Raw genomic sequence first — 19,100 nt, forward strand, 5'->3', positions numbered from 1 at the left:
CACTATCATTAATAGTATCATCATCATCATTTATGGTGCGATTTCCAAGAACATGTTAGTGATCATAATTAGAGATTATGACAATAATAATAATGGGAATCTCCATCAGCTGAAAATTACTGTAGTCCCGACATGAATCTTTAGTTTAATGGATTTGATAATGACTACGAAGTCATTTTTTAGGGAATGTATGATATGATAACTGATAACTAAATACTTTCTTCCGGGACGTGACGCAACGGGAGCGTCTCCTTTTTATAGAGTATGGGAAACTGGTAGATTTGATCGCTAATCACCTAGATTAGAATTAATTTATAAGAATGGATTAATCACCTACATCCGAATTAGGTGAAATTAGAAGAATTAGAAGCCGATTGCGCATCCCGACCTTCACTTGGCCAACGCACTCCTCGAGCCGTCAGCTGTTCCACCTTCCCCGTCACTCACACAACAACATTGATGCTCATTTCAACGCTTTAGGTCAGTGCTGAGTCGCGTTTTGGGATATTTGGAGCATTTGTTGAGGTGCTTAGATGATGAGGGGATAAATGGGAGAGAAAGAAATGAAGGAATAGGTAGATAGAAGGAAACATGTTTTGTGTCGCTTTTATGGACCGCTACTTCTCTTCGCCCATTTTTTTTTTTCTTTCTTTCTTTTTCTCTGTGTAACCTTCCTCATGTTTTCTCTCGTTTGAAACATGGTTTGGCATGCTAGTACACACAAAGATGCTGCCATGAAGGTTTTTGAATCAGGTCTATGTGCGTTCTTGTGTTTGAGATGGCAGGTGTGTTTAGACACGCAAATATTTTCGTTGTAAAGGGTATTTAATGGATTTTGGGAACTTTTTGTCTCTAGAGTTCCGTTAGCGATCTGTCCGAAAGCATTGGGGGTCTCTTCTGCCACAGTTTTTGTTAGCGACTTTGACCGTAAAGGGGTTTTGAGACTGGCCCTTGAGCGGCGAATCGGCCCCTTGTTGCAGTGTGGGGGCGACTCAGGACCTTATTTAGGGTTTTAGGGCTTGCTTGGCGTGTTAGGCCGGAGTTGCATGGATATTGATGTATAAATTGTATGGACATCCATGCAGTCCTCTATGATATTCTAAATTCAGAAGTAAATATTGTATGTAACCCTTTGCACATACCATATTTTCAATTAAACAGAATTTCAAGAAAACATGTCTTGCCTTGTGTTATTGTTGTGTTTTCCTGCCTCTGTCATCTTATGAATGAAGCCTAGCAAGTGTTAGGTAGTAATTCTGGTGCTGAATAGCATAATTCATCTAGCAAATCATACTATTTTCCTCCACCCACACCCCCCTCCCCACTCTGTACTATTATACTGTGTATTAGAGTGAACTTCTGGTACATAAATGTCTTTACTGTTTATATGTCGAGATATTTAGAAGTACAGTTAAATATATAATTTTTTTGTTTTATGGTTTTTTATACTGTTTTATTTACATATTTATTTATACACAAGATAACCTTCTCAACGTTGTACTCTGTTGACACTCACTATATTTGAGGTATGGCAATGAAAAATAAATTGTCAGGTATGTAAAGTTGAGTTCTTTAAATTTTGGAAACCAAAATTTGCCTTTGTGAAATTTTGAATAATCAGACAGATTTGGTGGCTGTCAGAGAGGTAATCTGAAGGGGTTGCAGTCCTTTAGGGTTAACAGTTAACTATACTAGTAGACAGCTGGAAACCTGAGGATATCTTATTGGCTAAAATGAAAGGTGTATATCTGTTGATTAATGAAAATAGTTAGGTAACCCATTTCAAGTTCGACAGTGACTTGATATTCTTGATAACTGATAACTCTATGACTGAGGATGGCATGACATCATTGTAATGGCTGTGGTGGATTGAGTCATGGATGGCATTGCATAATGACATACACAGCATGAGCGGCTCATTAGAGGGAGCTCGTCTCTCTCAGCTTGTAACATTTTATATGTGTGTGTGTCACTATTAGAATACAGTCACTTGAAGTGTGGGGAAACCTTCAGTATTTCAGACTTTTGTTTATGAAATAGAGCTACCAGCTCTTTAGGCACCTAAATTTGTGCTTGAAGTGCTGGATGAGCTGGGGGCAAATATAGATTATAAACATTGATGTAATTATAGAAAAAAAGGAAAATGTTAATTACAATGATAGTCTTTTTCACATTGCCTGTGGTTGTTTACTCTCTGTTATACAAAGAGTTTTAAGTGAACATTTGATCATATAAAAAAAATATATATATATTTATGATATACTACTGGGTTACACAGCAGCAGATGATGTACATTTCACCATGCCAGGCCCTTCCATGTGAGTCATTTGTGACTGATTTAGATACTGACAACTTTGTCCCTAAAGCTGTCATAACAAACTGCTACATAAGTGGACTCCTGGCCAAACATGACATGTATAGTATGATTGTTTCATAAGATTTTTATTTATTGCAGTACAATTTTGAAGAACCACCAAGATGATAGACGTCACGGTTAAAACCCTGGATTCTCAGAATCACCGGTTCTCCGTTCCAGATGATGTAAGTAGAGTAACACTAGTACTGTCCTATATTTGCATTAGTTATCCTTCAAGCATTTAGATTTTGTTAGGATCTAAAAAAATTTAGTGTATGTAAATACAGATAAAGGGATTTTTTTCAGATCACTGTAAAGCAATTCAAGGATAGGATAGCATCTTCCGTGAGCATCCCAGCAGACAAACAGCGACTGATCTACTGTGGTCGTGTTTTACAGGATGATAAGAAACTTGCAGATTATAGTAAGTTGTATGCTGCTTTTTCAGTATTATTTGTTGTTATATATAAAGTAATTTTGATTTTCATTGAATTATAATGTCCTAATATAACATGTATCAAAGTGTTCTAGATCTAAGGATAATTTTAGTTTTCTTCCCTCATGAAAGACTGCAAAGAAAACTAAAAAAGAAAGTTAGAATGAGCCATAGTATTTTTTTTTGTCACAAATTTGGATCTTAATGATGTCCCTTCTACAGATGTGCATGAAAAAGTGGTGCACCTGGTGATGAGAGCCCCCCCGCAGGCCAACAGTCGCACTGCAGGTGGAGGTGCCAGCTCCTCTAGCAACGGAGCCACAGGGAGCAGCCACCACCACCACCACCACATTCGTCGCCAGCCAGGAGTAGAAGGTGCACAGGTCCTTCTTGGATCATTTGTTGTACCTGAAGATAATGAGCCCATAGGTGTGTTGTGTCATGTGCTGTGAGAGATGCATGTGTGCTGATTCTGATCTGTATTCACAGTTAGTGTATGTTTATTTACTTTGACTGACTTGATGTATAGTCACGAGCACTTACAACCATACATGTCTCCAAACTGTCACAGAATTTTATCTGGCAATATTGTTTGGCAGGCCTTCTGTTTTACTATTATAAATATATATTGATATGGCACACTTTTAAGGAGATAGCATTATTTTGTTGTTAGATATGTTAGAGATATGTGAATAGTATCACATACAGAATGTCTACATTCAGCTATTTTACCATTTTAACCCATATTTGCCGGGCCTCCCTAAAGCCGTCATAACAAACTGACTCATCACGCTGGGTATGGCTATAAGTATTGTGACGCACTAGAGCGCCTTAAGCAGTAAGCTCTGCTACATGAGTGGACTCCTGGCCAAACAGCAAGACAGTTGCCAGAAGCCTCTGAGTTATTTCTAATACTGTCATTAAGGGATCAATGTGAAATATGAAAGGAAAAATAACATAAGCTATATGATAGGAAATGAGAGGGATTAGGGGTAGAGATGTGGAAAAATGTCCTAAGGAGACCAGGAAGAAGGGAAAAGGGGGAATGGGAGATAGGGTATAAGAAAAGAAGGAAAGCAAGTTGAAATGGGAATTAAAAGAGGGGAGGGAGAGAGGAAGGTGGATATGGTTTCAGAATCGAGAGAAAGGAAAGGATAGTGATAATGAGATAAAGATATATACAGACAAAAGGATTATAATGAGACTGGAAAAGTATTATTAATGCTAAGTCACAAGAATTACGATTGAAAACACTGAACAATATCTTGCTCAAGCTTGCATATTACCCTTTCGAGTTCATCGATTAACCCCTTCCCGATGGTCACGCCATGAGGCATCAAAACAAACAAACGATATATGGTTTGCGGCTGTAGGCAGTGGTGGCGCGCCAAAGTGCTACGAGCCAGTAATTCGGCTTGATGTACCGAACTCCAGCGCTCAAAGTCGGTACGTTGCCATTGATCTCCAGAGCGTAGAGTTTTTTGTTTTTTTTTTAGTTTTCTTCACCCATTCAAGGGGTTAAATGTAACTTGCTTTCTTCTTTCACAGATTAGGACATCTATATATTGTTAGTCTTATCAGTTGTTCTGCTGAAATAGAACCATGTAAATTATATCATAGGCTTATATATTGATAGACCAATAAGTAGCCAGTTAGGGTAGTTGTATCAATTTATCCTCTATAACACATTTGTTATTCAATTTTTCCTTGGGATCTAAAGTCAAATATGAGTGAGTCATTCAATGAGAGGGTTTCAATATGATTTTAGCCACTTGCTACATCACTATCTACATATATTTGGAATGTTAAAATCTAGAGAGTCTTAACCAATCACAGGCTTTTTTGGCTACTAAACAATGTTACCAGATAAAATATAGTGAAGTGCACTTTACATGTGTGATCATAAAGACCATTGACTTTACTTAGGCTTACATGATAGGGAGTTTTGTTTCATTTTATTGATGTATAATGAGCACTTATATAGTGTTATGTAAAACTGTAAGTAGATCTGCTGAAACCAAGATTTACAGGTTTTCCTGTTATATTTATATGTATTACTTAACCTTGTAAGTTTGTAAATAGTTAAGGGTAGTCAGATGTAAAAACTGACTCTGTTGCTTTTATAATCTCTGTGAATGATTTGACATACCTTGTAATCTTTTTGATAACCATATTTGTTGGTAAAATGTGAAAGTTTTAAATCTTTAATTAGTTGTAATTCATATAATTAATCCACAAAATCGTGGTAAGTGAATGATACATTCAAACAGGATTATTATAGAAGTATAAGAACAGAATATGGATGAGTGAGTGCCTGTGTAAACATGATGAGTTTAGGATCTAATTGCATTTAGATAAATCAAATTATTTTGGTATAGAGAAAAATAATCCCTGCGTTCCCTTGGGCAAAGCGCGCCATGTGTTGTACAGTAAAATCAAGTGAACGGTCAACCCAAGGTGCTGCATGGCAAACAGGGCAAAGGGGTTAGGGGTAGTTTGCTTCACCTCGCGGCTGTTTATAAACAACCAAAATGGCCGCCAACTTAGAGCCTCAAAAGAAAATGTATCTGAACTGCAGCATATATTTCTTTTTGCCTTTCTATTTTTGTTAGACATTAATGTGTATGTGATATGGAAGTCTTGTACAATGGTTTTGATTAGTCTCAATCAGAAGAGCAATTCATCTCAATGGCAAGGGCAGTATCTTTAAAATAATTATCTGATTGCTACATTGTGCGGTGAAACCATTCACTCTGTGCGGTTTGGGCCAGGGCAAAGCGTACTGTGCAGAAAAGCTCCAGTGAACGCAGGGAAGTTTATTAGGCTATGTCTTGGATACATGTTTACCATGGAAAGAGACGTATGCACATGATTTTGGCAAATTTCATTTGGCATTAAAGCTATTATATTATCATTTATTAAAATGGTTTGCTCATTCCCTACTATGATATGTGCTAGAAGTACTATTCCATTGTTTTAAAAGTATCTAATCTAACCCATTTTTGGTAACATGTGGGATTTTGTAGAGGATTGTAAGTTTTATCACCTTTTTCTTTTTCAAAGTTCTATGCGTAATGCCCTGTCCTTATTGTATTCTTATTAACATTACTATTGTCATCCAGTTCCACCAACACAAGGCCCTAGCTCATCTGGTGTCCGGCTACACCAAGCCAGGACAATGCTCGAGCGTGCATCAAATGTCCTTGATCAGATGGATCGCAGACTTGGCTCAGGAGAGGAAAGAACACCCTCCACAGAATCAACCTCAGATAATGATCAAGTTAGCAGTCCAATTCAGGTAGTATGTGTGTGTATGCTTTTGGACATAGAAAAAGAATATATTTTTTCTGTATTAACCATCCATCCAGATTACTTTAAGGCATTCAATTTAATATATATGAAGACTAATAGTTAAATATGATGTAATAGGCTGATGATGCCAGAGGAGAAAGGGGAGCCATGGAGACTGATGCTGTAGAAGATACACGACCAGTAGCAGGTGAATCTATGTCAGATGAAGGTGTGGCCACAGCTTCTAGCACGGCCACAACACCACCCAGTGATGAGATGGAAGCACTGTACTCAGAAATGGATGCTCTAAATAAGTAAGTTAAAAGTGCTGCAAAGTGGAAAATCAATGATTGCTCTGGTTTGTTGAGATTTGTGGATCATTTATATATATAGATATAGATATAGGTATAGATTTTTTTGATAGTCAATGTTGTCATCGGAAAAAAAAATATCTTAATCTTAATAGTAACTCTCCTTTTTTTGTATCACTTCAGTATGGACCCAACTGCAATGGTCCCAGCATCCATGACCCCTCCCATGATGGGTGCAATAAACAGCAGTCTCGCAGGTGGTCTTGCACAGGCTGCTTCAGCAGCCGTAGCTTCAGCCCTGTCCTCTCTGGCACGTGGGGGTTCCAGCAGTGGAATGTCTGGCTCCACCAACACAGGAACAGCTGGCACTTCCTCCTCCTCCACATCTACCACAGAGTCTACCACGAGCAACACAACCACTACAACAAGCAACAGCACCACAGACACCACTTCAGGGACTACTGGTTCTGGCAGTAGTGTCGGTGCTCCTCCTCGTGGCATCCCTCCGGGTAGTTTGCGCACCCTAACAGTCAGAATTACAAGTAAGACCAGTAGGCTGCCTCAGAATCGCACATCAAATAATTCTTCACTGTTCATTTGGGTATTGGTTCAAAGTACATATTATAAATTGATAAATGAAAATGTTCATGTTTCCTGTTTTATTTCAATATATTAATTAGGCATTCTTATTACCAAGGACTTGAAGTTGTTTTTTGTTCATGACTCTGAGGCAGCTAAATGCATGACGTAGTAGAATTTAAGCTGAGCCATCTTGAGGGTATTTTCTGTGAGGGATATGCCCTTTGTGTGACAGTGGTATTCATGGGCAAACAACTGATATAATTATTTCAGGTTTATAATTATTATTACTATTATAATTATTATTATCATTATCATTATCATTATCATTATCATCATTTTTTTTTATTACTTTGGTCTACCTTTGTTTCTTGCTTATGCTCATTTATTCCCTTTGTTATTAATCTTTTTAACCTTAACCTGGATCCAGGTGCCTCGCTGCCCACATTTGGCCCAAAGTTCGGGTATTAGGCTTACTTGAGTGGTGACTCTCCCAGGTGTGTGGCTTGTAGGCCTGGCCCACACAAATGCTCCCAGTGTTACAACACCTTGCCTCCCCTTAGCAAATTTGTTATTGTGTATTTTGCTGAAGCGATTTGTGCTTTTTTGCCATTTTCTAAAGTCTATATTTGTCAGTTGATATGCTGTATCAAGACTCCATATTATCTCTTTAGGTAGTTTACAACTTTGTGCAATAACAATAGCAATAAGTAACATTTCCTGTCATTCTGCCAATTTTCATGACCTGACAGTCACTTCACCTGGATCCATTAGGTTAACAGAAGGTCATTATTGTTAATTGTATGAGTGACTAAGCAGTTACAAAATTCCCATTTTGTGTGTTTTTCATATAATGTAGGCCTAAGCATAAAAAAAAAATCCTTTTCCAATTGAGGGCATTTTCCAGTTAAATCTTTGCACATCTGAAATAATAACTGGCTCTTTCTCAGATTCTGTAGAGTATTGTTGTAATGAGTGTATGGCCTTCTAGATGATGGATCCTTATTTGATGCATGTTCTAGTTGTATTGTTATTTCCCAATACAGTTCTTGAAATAGATTTAGATGAAAATTCCTAGTATCTTTATATTCTTACTATCTTAAGCATGCGAAAGCCACCTCTTTTTTTAAACATACAGAACACTGTATGATTATTATTAGAAGTAGAAATTAATGTAAAGTGAATGTTATCCCAAAGACCCAGATAAAATGGTCGTTGTATTGTTTTGTGAAATGTACTTTGCACAGAGGTGGCTCTGCAAGTGCATTAGCCACAAAGGAGTCAATTAGTAGACCTTGTGACCTCACCTGATTTTTCCTTTCCATGAGTTTGCGGGATTTTTTTTTTTATAATGCTTTTGATATCAATGCTGTTATTTTTACTATAGACTTCATAATTATTATAGTGTTATTGACATTACTAACAGCAGTTTTAGATCCCAGAAAATATTCTCGAAAATCAAGGAAAAGGGTTAAAAGGTGAGACAGGTAGTACTAGTAATTGGCTCATTGAGGACTTAGTACTTCTCTAGCCATGTGTGTGTGTAAAAACCGTTAATGAATTAAATTCACAGTGGGCATGGCATGTATCTACATTCCAACCCCTGGAGCTTGGGGTTAATAGCTACAAATTATTTACTGTTATTTCTCATGCTTTTTGCTCGCTCACTTTTTTTTCTTTCTTTCTTTTTTCTCTTTCTTTTTTCTCTTTTTTTTTTGCTTTCTTTTTTCAATTTCTTTTTCTCTCACTCTCTCTCTCTCTCTCTCTCTCTCTCTTTTTTTTCTCTCATTTTCTCTCTCTCTCTCATTTTCTCTCTTGTCTCTGTCTGTCTCTGTCTCTCTGTCTCTCAGTCTCTCTGTCTCCGTCTCTCTCTCCGTCTCTCTCTCTCCGTCTCTCTCTCCTCCACCGTCTCTCCTCTCTCTCCGTCTCTCTCTCTCTCCGTCTTTCTCTCTCCTCTCCGTCTCTCTCTCTCTCCGTCTTTCTCTCTCCTCTCCGTCTCTCTCTCTCTCTCTCCGTTTGTCGTCTGTCCTCTCTCTCTCCGTTTGTCGTCTGTCTCTCTCTCTCCGTTTATCGTCTGTCCTCTCTCTCTCCGTCTCTCTCTCTCTCTCTCTCTCCGTCTCTCTCTCTCTCCTCTCCGTCACTCTCTCTCTCTCTCCGTCTCTCTCTCTCTCTCCGTCTCTCTCCTCTCTCTCTCTCCGTCTCTCTCTCTCTCTCCTCCCTCCCTTCCGTGTCTCTCTCTTCCTCTCTCTCTCCGTGTCTCTCTCTCTCTCTCTCTCTCCGTGTGTCTCTCTCTCTCTCTCTCTCTCTCACTCTCTCTCTCTCTCTCTCTCTCTCTCTCTCTCTCTCTCTCTCTCTCTCTCTCTCTCTCTCTCTCTCTCTCTCCTCTCCTTCATGCAGATATATGTCAGTTTGTTTCTTTGGGGATGTCTGTCTCTTTATGCAATTATGTCTGTCTGTAGTGTGTGTTTCCGTACCTGTGGCATGTGGATAGTCTAATGTATTGGCAGGCAACTTCCTAGACTGATATTCCTTTGGTATCTTGATTTTCTGGTCCTTCCAATTTAACTGTTTGTACTAATTAGCACCATATAGGTCACATGTGCATCTATAGAAGTAGTTGCAATAGAATAGTTGCATTTCATGTTTAATTTTTGAGGAAATTTGTTTTTATAATTTGGCAGTTATATATGTTTTTAAAGGTAGTTGTAAATATTGTAGTATAAAATATTTGAAGTAAATTTTATCAGTAATTGTTTTGAATAGCCAGATAGGGGCTGCATTGTATTTCATTGTAGTGCTAATAGGTATTTAACTGGCTCATTAGCAGTGAATTTGATTTAGCATGCTGAAATTTAGTTATGCCATATGCACAACATATTTGTTCCTGTCTATATATATAAATAAATACATGTTAAAATTTATCATATGTTATAATGCAGTTTCTCTTATCACCAGACATGAGACCAACAGGTTCAGGGGGTGGCAGACAAAGCACACCTACCACAGGTGCTTCAAATACCACTACAAGTAACACAACAGACAATACTGCTAGCACATCTGAAACCACAGCCAGTAGGAGTGGCTCAGAAGGTCAGGAAACCCCGAGTGGAGCAGCAGCAGCAGCAGCAGCAGGAGGATCTACTGCTTCGGCTGGAGGTTGGTATGGCTGGTGTGGGAAAGAGTAGAAATATGAACTTGTATTTGCTTACTGTTTTGCATTTTTACTTTTCTTACCTTTTCTTACTTTTCTTCTTTTTTACTTGTTTTCCTTTTTTACTTTTTTACTTTTTTTTTCTCTATTGTCTTTTCCTATTCCATAGCCTTATTTCCCCCCTTTTTATTTCTTTTTTTTTCTTTTCATCTTTTTCATCTTGCCTTTTCTTTTCTTCTTTGTTATTCTTCTTGATATTTTTCATATTTTTAGTTCTTTTGTCCATTTGTTGTTATTGTTCTACTTTTCCTACTCCCCCTTCCTCCTCTTTCCCTCTTCCTCTTACTCCTCCTTCCCTTCCTCTTCCCCCTTTCCTCCTCCTTTCTTCCTCTTCCCCCCTTTCCTCCTCCTCCTCCTTCCATTCCTCTTCCCCCCTTTCCTCCTCCTCCTCCTTCCCTTCCTCTTCCCCCCTTTCCTCCTCCTCCTCCTTCCCTTCCTCTTCCCCCCTTTCCTCCTCCTCCTCCTTCCCTTCCTCTTCCCCCCTTTCCTCTTCCCCCCTTTCCTCCTCCTCCTCCTTCCCTTCCTCTTCCCCCCTTTCCTCCTCCTCCTCCTCCTTCCCTTCCTCTTCCCCCTTGCCTCCTCCTTCCCTTCCTCTTCCCCCTTTCCTCCTCCTCCTCCTTCCCTTCCTCTTCCCCTTGCCTCCTCCTTCCCTTCCTCTTCCCCCTTGCCTCTTCCTTCCCTTCCTCTTCCCCCCTTTTCTCCTACTCCTCCTCTTCTTCCTCTTTCCCCTTTCCCCCTTTCCCCCTTTCCCCCTTTCCCCCTTTCCTCCTCTTCCTATTTCCCCCTTTCCCCCTTTCCTCCTCCTCTTCCTATTTCCCCCTTTCCCCCTTTCCTCCTCCTCTTCCTATTTCCCCCTTTCCCCCTTTCCTCCTCCTCCTTCCCTTCCTCCTCCTCTTCCTCTTCCTCTTCCTCCCTTTCCTCCTCCTCCTCCTCCTCACCCCCTTTCTCCTCCTCCCCTTCCTCCTCCCACCTTCCTTCATCCCCTTCCTCCTCCTCCTCCCCCTTCCTCCTCCCCCCCTTCCTCTGCCTCCTCCTCCCCTTTCCTCCTCTCCTTCCTCTGCCTCCTCCTCCCCTTTCCTCCTCCCCTTCCTCTGCCTCCTCCTCCCCTTTCCTCCTCCCCTTCCTCTGCCTCCTCCTCCCCTTTCCTCCTCCCCTTCCTCTGCCTCCTCCTCCCCTTCCTCTGCCTCCTCCTCCCCTTTCCTCCTCCCCTTCCTCCTCCTCCTCCTCCTCCTCCTCCTCCTCCTCCTCCTCCTCCTCCTAATCTTCTTTCCCTTCCTCCTTGTCCTCCTCTTTCCCTTCCTCCTTGTCCTCCTCTTTCCCTTCCTCCTCCTTCGCTCCCTCCCACCTCTTCCTTCTCCTCCCCTTCTTCCTCCTCCTCCTCCTCTTTCCCTTCCTCCTCCTCCTCCTCCTCTTTCTCTTCCTCCTCCTCCTCCTCCTCTTTCCCTTCCTCCTCCTCCTCCTCCTCTTTCCCTTCCTCCTCCTCCTCTTTCCCTTCCTCCTCCTCCTCTTTCCCTTCCTCCTCCTCCTCTTTCCTTCCTCCTCCTCCTCTTTCCCTTCCTCCTCCTCCTCTTTCCCTTCCTCCTCCTCCTCCTCCTCTTTCCCTTCCTCCTCCTCCTCCTCCTCTTTCCCTTCCTCCTCCTCCTCCTCCTCCTCCTCCTCCTCCTCCTCTTTCCCTTTCTCCTCCTCCTCCTCCTCTTTCCTTCCTCCTCCTCCTCCTCCTCTTTCCCTTCCTCCTCCTCCTCCTCTTTCCCTTCCTCCTCCTCCTCCTCTTCTTTCCCTTCCTCCTCCTCCTCCTCCTCTTTCCCTTCCTCCTCCTCCTCCTCCTCCTCCTCTTTCCCTTCCTCCTCCTCCTCCTCCTCTTTCCCTTCCTCCTCCTCCTCCTCCTCTTCCTCCTCCTCCTCCTCCTCCTCTTTCCCTTCCTCCTCCTCCTCCTCCTCCTCCTCCTCCTCTTTCCCTTCCTCCTCCTCCTCCTCCTCTTTCCCTTCCTCCTCCTCCTCCTCCTCTTTCCCTTCCTCCTCCTCCTCCTCTTCTTTCCCTTCCTCCTCCTCCTCCTCCTCTTTCCCTTCCTCCTTTCCCCTCCTCCTCCTCCTCCTCTTTCCCTTCCTCCTCCTCCTCCTCCTCTTTCCCTTCCTCCTCCTCCTCCTCCTCTTTCCCTTACTCCTCCTCCTCCTCCTCTTTCCCTTACTCCTCCTCCTCCTCCTCTTTCCCTTCCTCCTCCTCCTCTCTCCTCTTCTTTCCCTTCCTCCTCCTCCTCCTCCTCCTCCTCTTTCCCTTCCTCCTCCTCCTCCTCCTCCTCCTCTTTCCCTTCCTCCTCCTCCTCCTCCTCCTCCTCTCTTCCTTCCTCCTCCTCCTCCTCCTCTTTCCCTTCCTCCTCCTCCTCCTCCTCTTTCCCTTCCTCCTCCTCCTCCTCCTCTTTCCCTTCCTCCTCATCCCCTTCCTCTTCTCCCTTTACACCTCCTCCCCCCCCTTTCTTCTATTCCTCCTCCCCCTTTACACCTCCTCCCCCCCTTCCTTCTATTCCTCCTCCCCCTTTACACCTCCTCCCCCCCTTCCTTCTATTCCGCCTCCCCCTTCCTCCACCCCCCTCCCTCCTCCTTCTCCTTCTCCTCCTCCTCCTCCTCCTCCTCCTCCTCCTCCTCCTCCTCCTCCTCCTCCTCCTCCTCTTTCCCTTCCTCCTCCTCCTCCTCTTTCTCCTCCTCATCCTCCTATTCTTCCTCCTCCTTTCCTTCCTCCTCTTCCTCCTCCTCCCCCTCCTCCCCCTCCCCCCTTCCTGCTCCTCACCGTCTCCCTCCTCCTCCTCCTCCCCCTCCTCCCCCTCCCTCCTTCCTCCTCCTCACCCTCTCCCTCCTCCTCCTCACCCTCTCCCTCCTCCTCCTCTTACTCTTCCTCCTCCTCACCCTCTCCCTCCTCACCCTCTCCCTCCTCACCCTCTCCCTCCTCATGCTCTCCCTCCTCACACTCTTCCTGCTTGTCCCTCTCCTCATCCTTGTCATTGTCCTCCTCATCTCATCTGGTTGTCCTCACCCTCTTCCTGCGCGGTCCTCACCCTCTTCCTGCGTGGTCCTCACCCTCTTCCTGCGTGGTCCTCACCCTCTTCCTGCGTGGTCCTCACCCTCTTCCTGCGTGGTCCTCACCCTCTTCCTGCGTGGTCCTCCTCATCTTAATGCGTGTCCTCCTCGTAGTCCTCGTCTTCTTCATCGTCCTCCTCCTCCTCTTCCTCCTCCTCTTCCTTCCATATCTCTTCCTCTTCCTCCTCCTCTTCCTCCTCCTCTTCCTTTCATATCTCCTCCTCCTCCTCCTCCTCCTACTCCTCTCCCTCCTCACACTCTTCCTGCTTGTCTCTTTCCTCATCCTTGTCATTGTCCTCCTCATCTTCGTTTTTCCTCGTCCTCATCGTCGTTGTCATCCTCCTCCTCCTTCTCCTTCTCCTCCTCCTTCTCCTCCTCCTTCTCCTCCTCCTTCTCCTCCTCCTCCTCCTCCTCCTCCTCCTCCTTCTTCTTCTCCTCCTTCCGTATCTCCTCACCCTCTTCCTGGCCATGCGTGTCCTCACCCTCGTCCTTGTCGTCTTCCTCCTCCTCCTCCTCCTCCTCCTCCTCCTCCTCCTCCTCCTCCTCCTCCTTCCATATCTCTTCCTCCTCCTCCTTCCATATCTCTTCCTCCTCCTCCTTCCATATCTCTCCCTCCTCCTCCTTCCATATCTCTCCCTCCTCCTCCTTCCATATCTCTCCCTCCTCCTCCTTCCATATCTCTTCCTCCTCCTCCTTCCATATCTCTTCCTCCTCCTTCCATATCTCTTCCTCTTCCTCCTCCTTCCATATCTCTTCCTCCTCCTCCTTGTTCCATATCTCTTCCTCCTCCTCCTCGTTCCATATCTCTTCCTCCTCCTCTTCCTTCCATATCTCTTCCTCCTCCTCTTCCTTCCATATCTCTTCCTGCTCCTCTTCCTTCCATATCTCTTCCTGCTCCTCTTCCTTCCATATCTCTTCCTCCTCCTCTTCTTTCCATATCTCCTCCTCCTCCTCTTCTTTCCATATCTCCTCCTCCTCCTCCTTTTCCTTCCATATCTCCTCCTCCTCCTCCTCCTCCTCCTCCTCCTCCTCCTACTACTCCTCCTCCTCCTCCCCTCCTCCTCCTCCTCCCCCTCCTCCTCCTCCCCCTCCTCCTCCTCCTCCCCCTCTTCCTCCTCCTCCTCCCCTCATCCTCGTCCCCCCCCCTCTCCTCCTCATATTCCTCTTCCTTCTTTTCATTTTCAATAATTCAGTTCTTTGTGGGTCTTAGTTTCCCTTCCCTTCTTTCCAGATGGAGCAAACAGTAGTGATGGTGGACTAGGAAACGTCCGGCTGGAACACCCACGCTGTTCAGTAATGGTTGAAATTTTGGATCTGTACAATCAAATACAACGTCGATTAGAGCCCTACATGACTCGCTACCATCAAACGATGGCCAATGATACAGCTTATGGAGATGGGGTAAGTTATCAACTCCTTTACACACACCACTCACTCACTCACTCACTCACTCACTCACTCACTCCTCTCCTTCCTCTTTTTATTTTTTTTTGTATTAGATTATTATTCTTGGATTGTTTTTGGAAATTTCTTTTTATTATTATTATTATTATTATTACTACTACAACTACTACGACTACTACGACTACTACGACTACTACGACAACTACGACTACTACGACTACTACGACTACTACGACTATTACGACTACTTCAACTACTACGCCTACTATGCCTACTACGACTACTATGACTGCTACTGCTACTGCTACTATTACTATTATCATATTGTTATTGTTACCACCACCACTTTCACCACTCATCCATCATCTCCTCCTCCTCATCCTCCTCCTCATCCTCCTCCTCATCCTCCTCCCCTTCTTCCTCCTCCTCCCCTTCCTCCTCCTCCTCCTCCTCCTCCTCCTCCTCCTCCTTCCTCTTCCCCCCCTACCTCTCTCTCCCCTCCCCTTCTCTCTCTTCCCTCTCCTCCTCCTCCTCCTCCTCCTCCTCCTCCTCCTCCTCCTCCTCCTCCTCCATCATCTTCCCCTCCTCTTCCTCCTCCTCCTCCTCCTCCTCCTCCTCCTCCTCCTCTTCCTCCTCCTCCATCATCTTCCCCTCCTCTTCCTCCTCCCCTTCTTCCTCCTCCTCCCCTTCCTCCTCCTTCTCCTCCTCCTCCTCCTCCTTCCTCTTCCCCCCCTCCCTCTCTCTCCCCCCCCTCCCTCTCTCTCCCCTCCCCTTCTCTCTCTTCCCCCTCCTCCTCCTCCTCCTCCTCCTCCATCATCTTCCCCTCCTCTTCCTCCTCCTCCTCCTCCTCCTCCTCCTCCTCCTCCTCCTCCTCCTCCTCCTCCATCATCTTCCCCTCCTCCTCCTCCTCCTCCATCATCTTCCCCTCCTCTTCCTCCTCCTCCTCTTCCTCCTCCTCCTCTTCCTCCTCCTCCTCCTCCTCCTCCTCCTCCTCCTCCTCCTCCTCCTCCATCATCTTCTCCTCCTCTTCCTCCTCCTCCTCCTCCATCATCTTCCCCTCCTCTTCCTCCTCCTCCTCCTCCATCATCTTCCCCTCCTCTTCTTCCTCCTCCTCCTCCATCATCTTCCCCTCCTCTTCCTCCTCCTCCTCCTCCATCATCTTCCCCTCCTCTTCCTCCTCTTCCTCCTCTTCCTCCTCCATCATCTTCCCCTTCTCTTCCTCCTCCTCCTCCATCATGTTCCCCTCCTCTTCCTCCTCCTCCTCCTCCATCATCTTCCCCTCCTCTTCCTCCTCCTCCTCCTCCATCATCTTCCCCTCCTCCTCCTCCATCATCTTCCCCTCCTCCTCCTCCTCCTCCTCCTCCTCCTCCTCCTCCTCCTCCTCCATCATCTTCCCCTCCTCTTCCTCCTCCTCTTCCTCTTCCTCTTCCTCTTCTTCCTCCCCCTCTCCCCTCCTCCCTCTCTTCCCCCCCTCCCTCTCTTCCCCTCCCCATCCCTCTCTTCCCCTCCCCTCTCCTCTTCCTTCTCTTCCTTCTCTTCCTCCTCTTCCTCCTCCTCCCCCTCCTCCCCCTCTTCCCCCTCTTCCCCATCCTCCTCATTCTTATTCTTTGTCTTTGTCTTTGTCTTCTTCTTAATCTTTTACAACTACTAAGACTATTACTGCTACTGCTACTGTTACTAAGACTATCACTACCTCTACCTCTACCTCTACCACTACAATTATGACTACTTGGACATTCACCTCACTACTACCTCTTCTACATCCATATATGCTTCTTCATGTACATCTTCCTCTTCTTCTTCATGGTCTTTTAATTACCTGAGAAAAAATATGTATTCAAAGGGAGATTAAGTAACTAGTCTTGTTTGCCTGTGGATCCCTAGGCAGTCACACCAAATATCAATCAGCTACAGAGAGGGATTGGGCACACTAGTCTTGTCTGCCTGACGATCCCTAGACAGATACACTGAGTGTCTGTCAGCTACAGAGAGGGATTGGTCACACTATGCACAGTGTCCCTCCATGGAGAAACATTGTCCAGGAAAGACCAACGTGTTTACAACAACCTTGAGAACTAACTGTCCAGCAGGGCGTAAATAATGTCTGAAGTGAGCTCCATCTTTAGTCTGTTAGAGTGGGAGTGTGTCTGCACTCCTTAATCAAATGAACGTTTGTCTGGACATTCTTTAAAATATTAGTGAGGCATTATTGTTAGTTGTGGTATATATTACTTCTAGCTTCATAGTAATTATACTCCAGTTTCTATTTTGGCATTATCTTTCCTTCTCTAACTGGGGTGAAAGATCAACACAGTGGTGCTTCTCTAGGCAGATATTTTCATCTCGGTTCCCTTCACTGCTGGGAAAGTATCCCATTTTGTAAAGGGATCCCTGGACAGCATAGAGTAGTGTGATTGCCCCTTTAGATTCCATTTTTTCGGAACTTTCGTGTACATTTTACATGGTAATGAATTTTTATTTATATGTACATTTTTTTATTTTTTATTCTCAAACTTCTTATTATTAGTAAAGTTTTACTTTATCTAATATAATATGAAGGAAGTTAACATCCAAACAGTATAAATAGAATTTGTATGTAAGGATGGAGCTGAATAAGTTGAATGGCTTTTCAGGATGCAGCATCACTTCAGCAGGAACAATGGCTTTTGTGGCGAGTGTCAGAAGTGCTGCATTTTGTTTCACATGCTATGCACGCGATCAGTGACATCATGGTTGACTTGCGACGACCACCGCCTCGACAATTGCGTGCTCGCCCAATTATTATCCAGCAGCCAGCTCTTGTTCAGGTTAGTCAAGTGTTTGATGTTCTATTTACACAGTCATTGTTATGGCAACAGCAAATATTGATTTGAGTTCTGATATTTATTAATTTAGTCCTTCAAATTATTTTTAACATTTTGTTTTGTAATTCTGTAACAGTTTTACTGTCATTTGTATTGTCTTTGTATTTTTCTGAATTAAAGCATTTTCCTCACAGGCTCAAATCAATGTCACCACAAGCACAGACCCAACAAGAGTAACCATTAGTTCAAGAGGGGGAAATCGTCCAAGTTCCACAACTGTCACATCATCCGCCAACAATGTGACCTCAAGTTCTAGTACATCTAATTCCTCAACCCCTCGGCCAGCTTCTACGTCATCCTCTACTTCCAACGCCTTTGGTACTGCACATGTAGAGGGACAGACAACTGGTGGCTCTAATCAAGTAGGTTCCTCCTCCAGCACCACCACATCTGCTACAACATCAGCAGCCCCCAGCTCTTCATCAGGAGCTACCTCATCAGGAAGTCAGACAGCCTCAGCTCAGGCACGGAACATAGCCTCAATGCTGAATCTTGGAGCTGTACAGGGCTTCCCAATGGATGGTGGGGACCTAGTGCTTATGGAAGTAGGGCCACACGGAATCACAATTGACTCTCTCTCTGCTGAAGGGTCAGGAAGTGCAGGTATGTTCCTGATCATATACCCCCCCCCCCTCTCCCTCTGCCTCTCCCTCCCTCTCCCTCCCTCTCCCTCCCTCCCTCCCTCCCTCCCTCCCTCCCTCCCTCCCTCCCTCTCTCCTTCTCTCCCTCTCCCCCTTTCTTCTCTCTCTCCCTCTCCCCCCTATCTTCTCCCTGTCTCTCCCTCTCCCCCCTCTCTTCTCTCTGTCTCTCCCTCTCCCCCCTCTCTTCTCTCTGTCTCTCCCTCTCCCCCCTCTCTTCTCTGTCTCTCCCTCTCCCCCCTCTCTTCTCTCTGTCTCTCCCTCTCCCCCCTCTCTTCTCTCTGTCTCTCCCTCTCCCCCCTCTCTTCTCTCTGTCTCTCCCTCTCCCCCCTCTCTTCTCTCTGTCTCTCCCTCTCCCCCCTCTCTTCTCTCTGTCTCTCCCTCTCCCCCCTCTCTTCTCTCTGTCTCTCCCTCTCCCCCCTCTCTTCTCTCTGTCTCTCCCTCTCCCCCCTCTCTTCTCTCTGTCTCTCCCTCTCCCCCCTCTCTTCTCTCTGTCTCTCCCTCTCCCCCCTCTCTTCTCTCTGTCTCTCCCTCTCCCCCCTCTCTTCACTCTGTCTCTCCCTCTCCCCCTTCTCTTCTCTCTGTCTCTCCCTCTCCCTCTCCCTCTCCCTCTCATGTATTTGATGTTTGTAATAATGAATGTATTTATTTAGAAATTACAATTTTTATTTTACATCATAATTCTGTCAGGGGATTATCAGACTAGGAGCTTGTTTAGCAGTTACTATAGAGTAAAATTTAACCCATTCATGCTGTGAGGCGTCAAAACAATTTTTGATTTGGCTTGATGTGTCGAACTCCTGTGCTCAAAGTCGGCACGTTGCCATTGATCTCCAGAGCGTAGAGTTTTTTTTTTTTTTTTTTTTTTTTTTTTTTTCAGTATTCTTCACCCATCATCATGGGGTTAATATTGATAATTAATTTTTCTCTAACCGATTTAAT

General features: G+C 44.6%; 1 protein-coding gene across 5 annotated transcripts in view; it reads left to right on the forward strand.

Annotated features, from left to right (window-relative positions):
• Positions 1 to 325: 325 nt before the first annotated feature.
• Positions 326 to 19,100, forward strand: part of LOC125042953 (large proline-rich protein BAG6-like) — a 46,884-nt gene continuing 28,109 nt past the window's right edge. For 2 of the 5 annotated variants that reach the window (XM_047638789.1, XM_047638793.1), the window contains exons 1-11: positions 326 to 480; positions 2,456 to 2,541; positions 2,663 to 2,780; positions 3,015 to 3,221; positions 5,915 to 6,090; positions 6,222 to 6,397; positions 6,578 to 6,936; positions 9,929 to 10,129; positions 14,484 to 14,653; positions 17,290 to 17,463; positions 17,655 to 18,123. In XM_047638789.1, coding sequence (XP_047494745.1) covers positions 2,479 to 2,541; positions 2,663 to 2,780; positions 3,015 to 3,221; positions 5,915 to 6,090; positions 6,222 to 6,397; positions 6,578 to 6,936; positions 9,929 to 10,129; positions 14,484 to 14,653; positions 17,290 to 17,463; positions 17,655 to 18,123 — 2,113 coding nt within the window. In that variant the 5' untranslated portion in view covers positions 326 to 480; positions 2,456 to 2,478. The remainder of the gene's footprint in view (positions 481 to 2,455; positions 2,542 to 2,662; positions 2,781 to 3,014; positions 3,222 to 5,914; positions 6,091 to 6,221; positions 6,398 to 6,577; positions 6,937 to 9,928; positions 10,130 to 14,483; positions 14,654 to 17,289; positions 17,464 to 17,654; positions 18,124 to 19,100) is intronic. The other 3 variants (XM_047638791.1, XM_047638790.1, XM_047638792.1) reach the window with 3 other exon arrangements.

Source organism: Penaeus chinensis, chromosome 33 (genome assembly GCF_019202785.1).
Source record: "Penaeus chinensis breed Huanghai No. 1 chromosome 33, ASM1920278v2, whole genome shotgun sequence".
In the NCBI taxonomy this organism is placed as follows: Eukaryota; Metazoa; Arthropoda; class Malacostraca; order Decapoda; family Penaeidae; genus Penaeus; species Penaeus chinensis.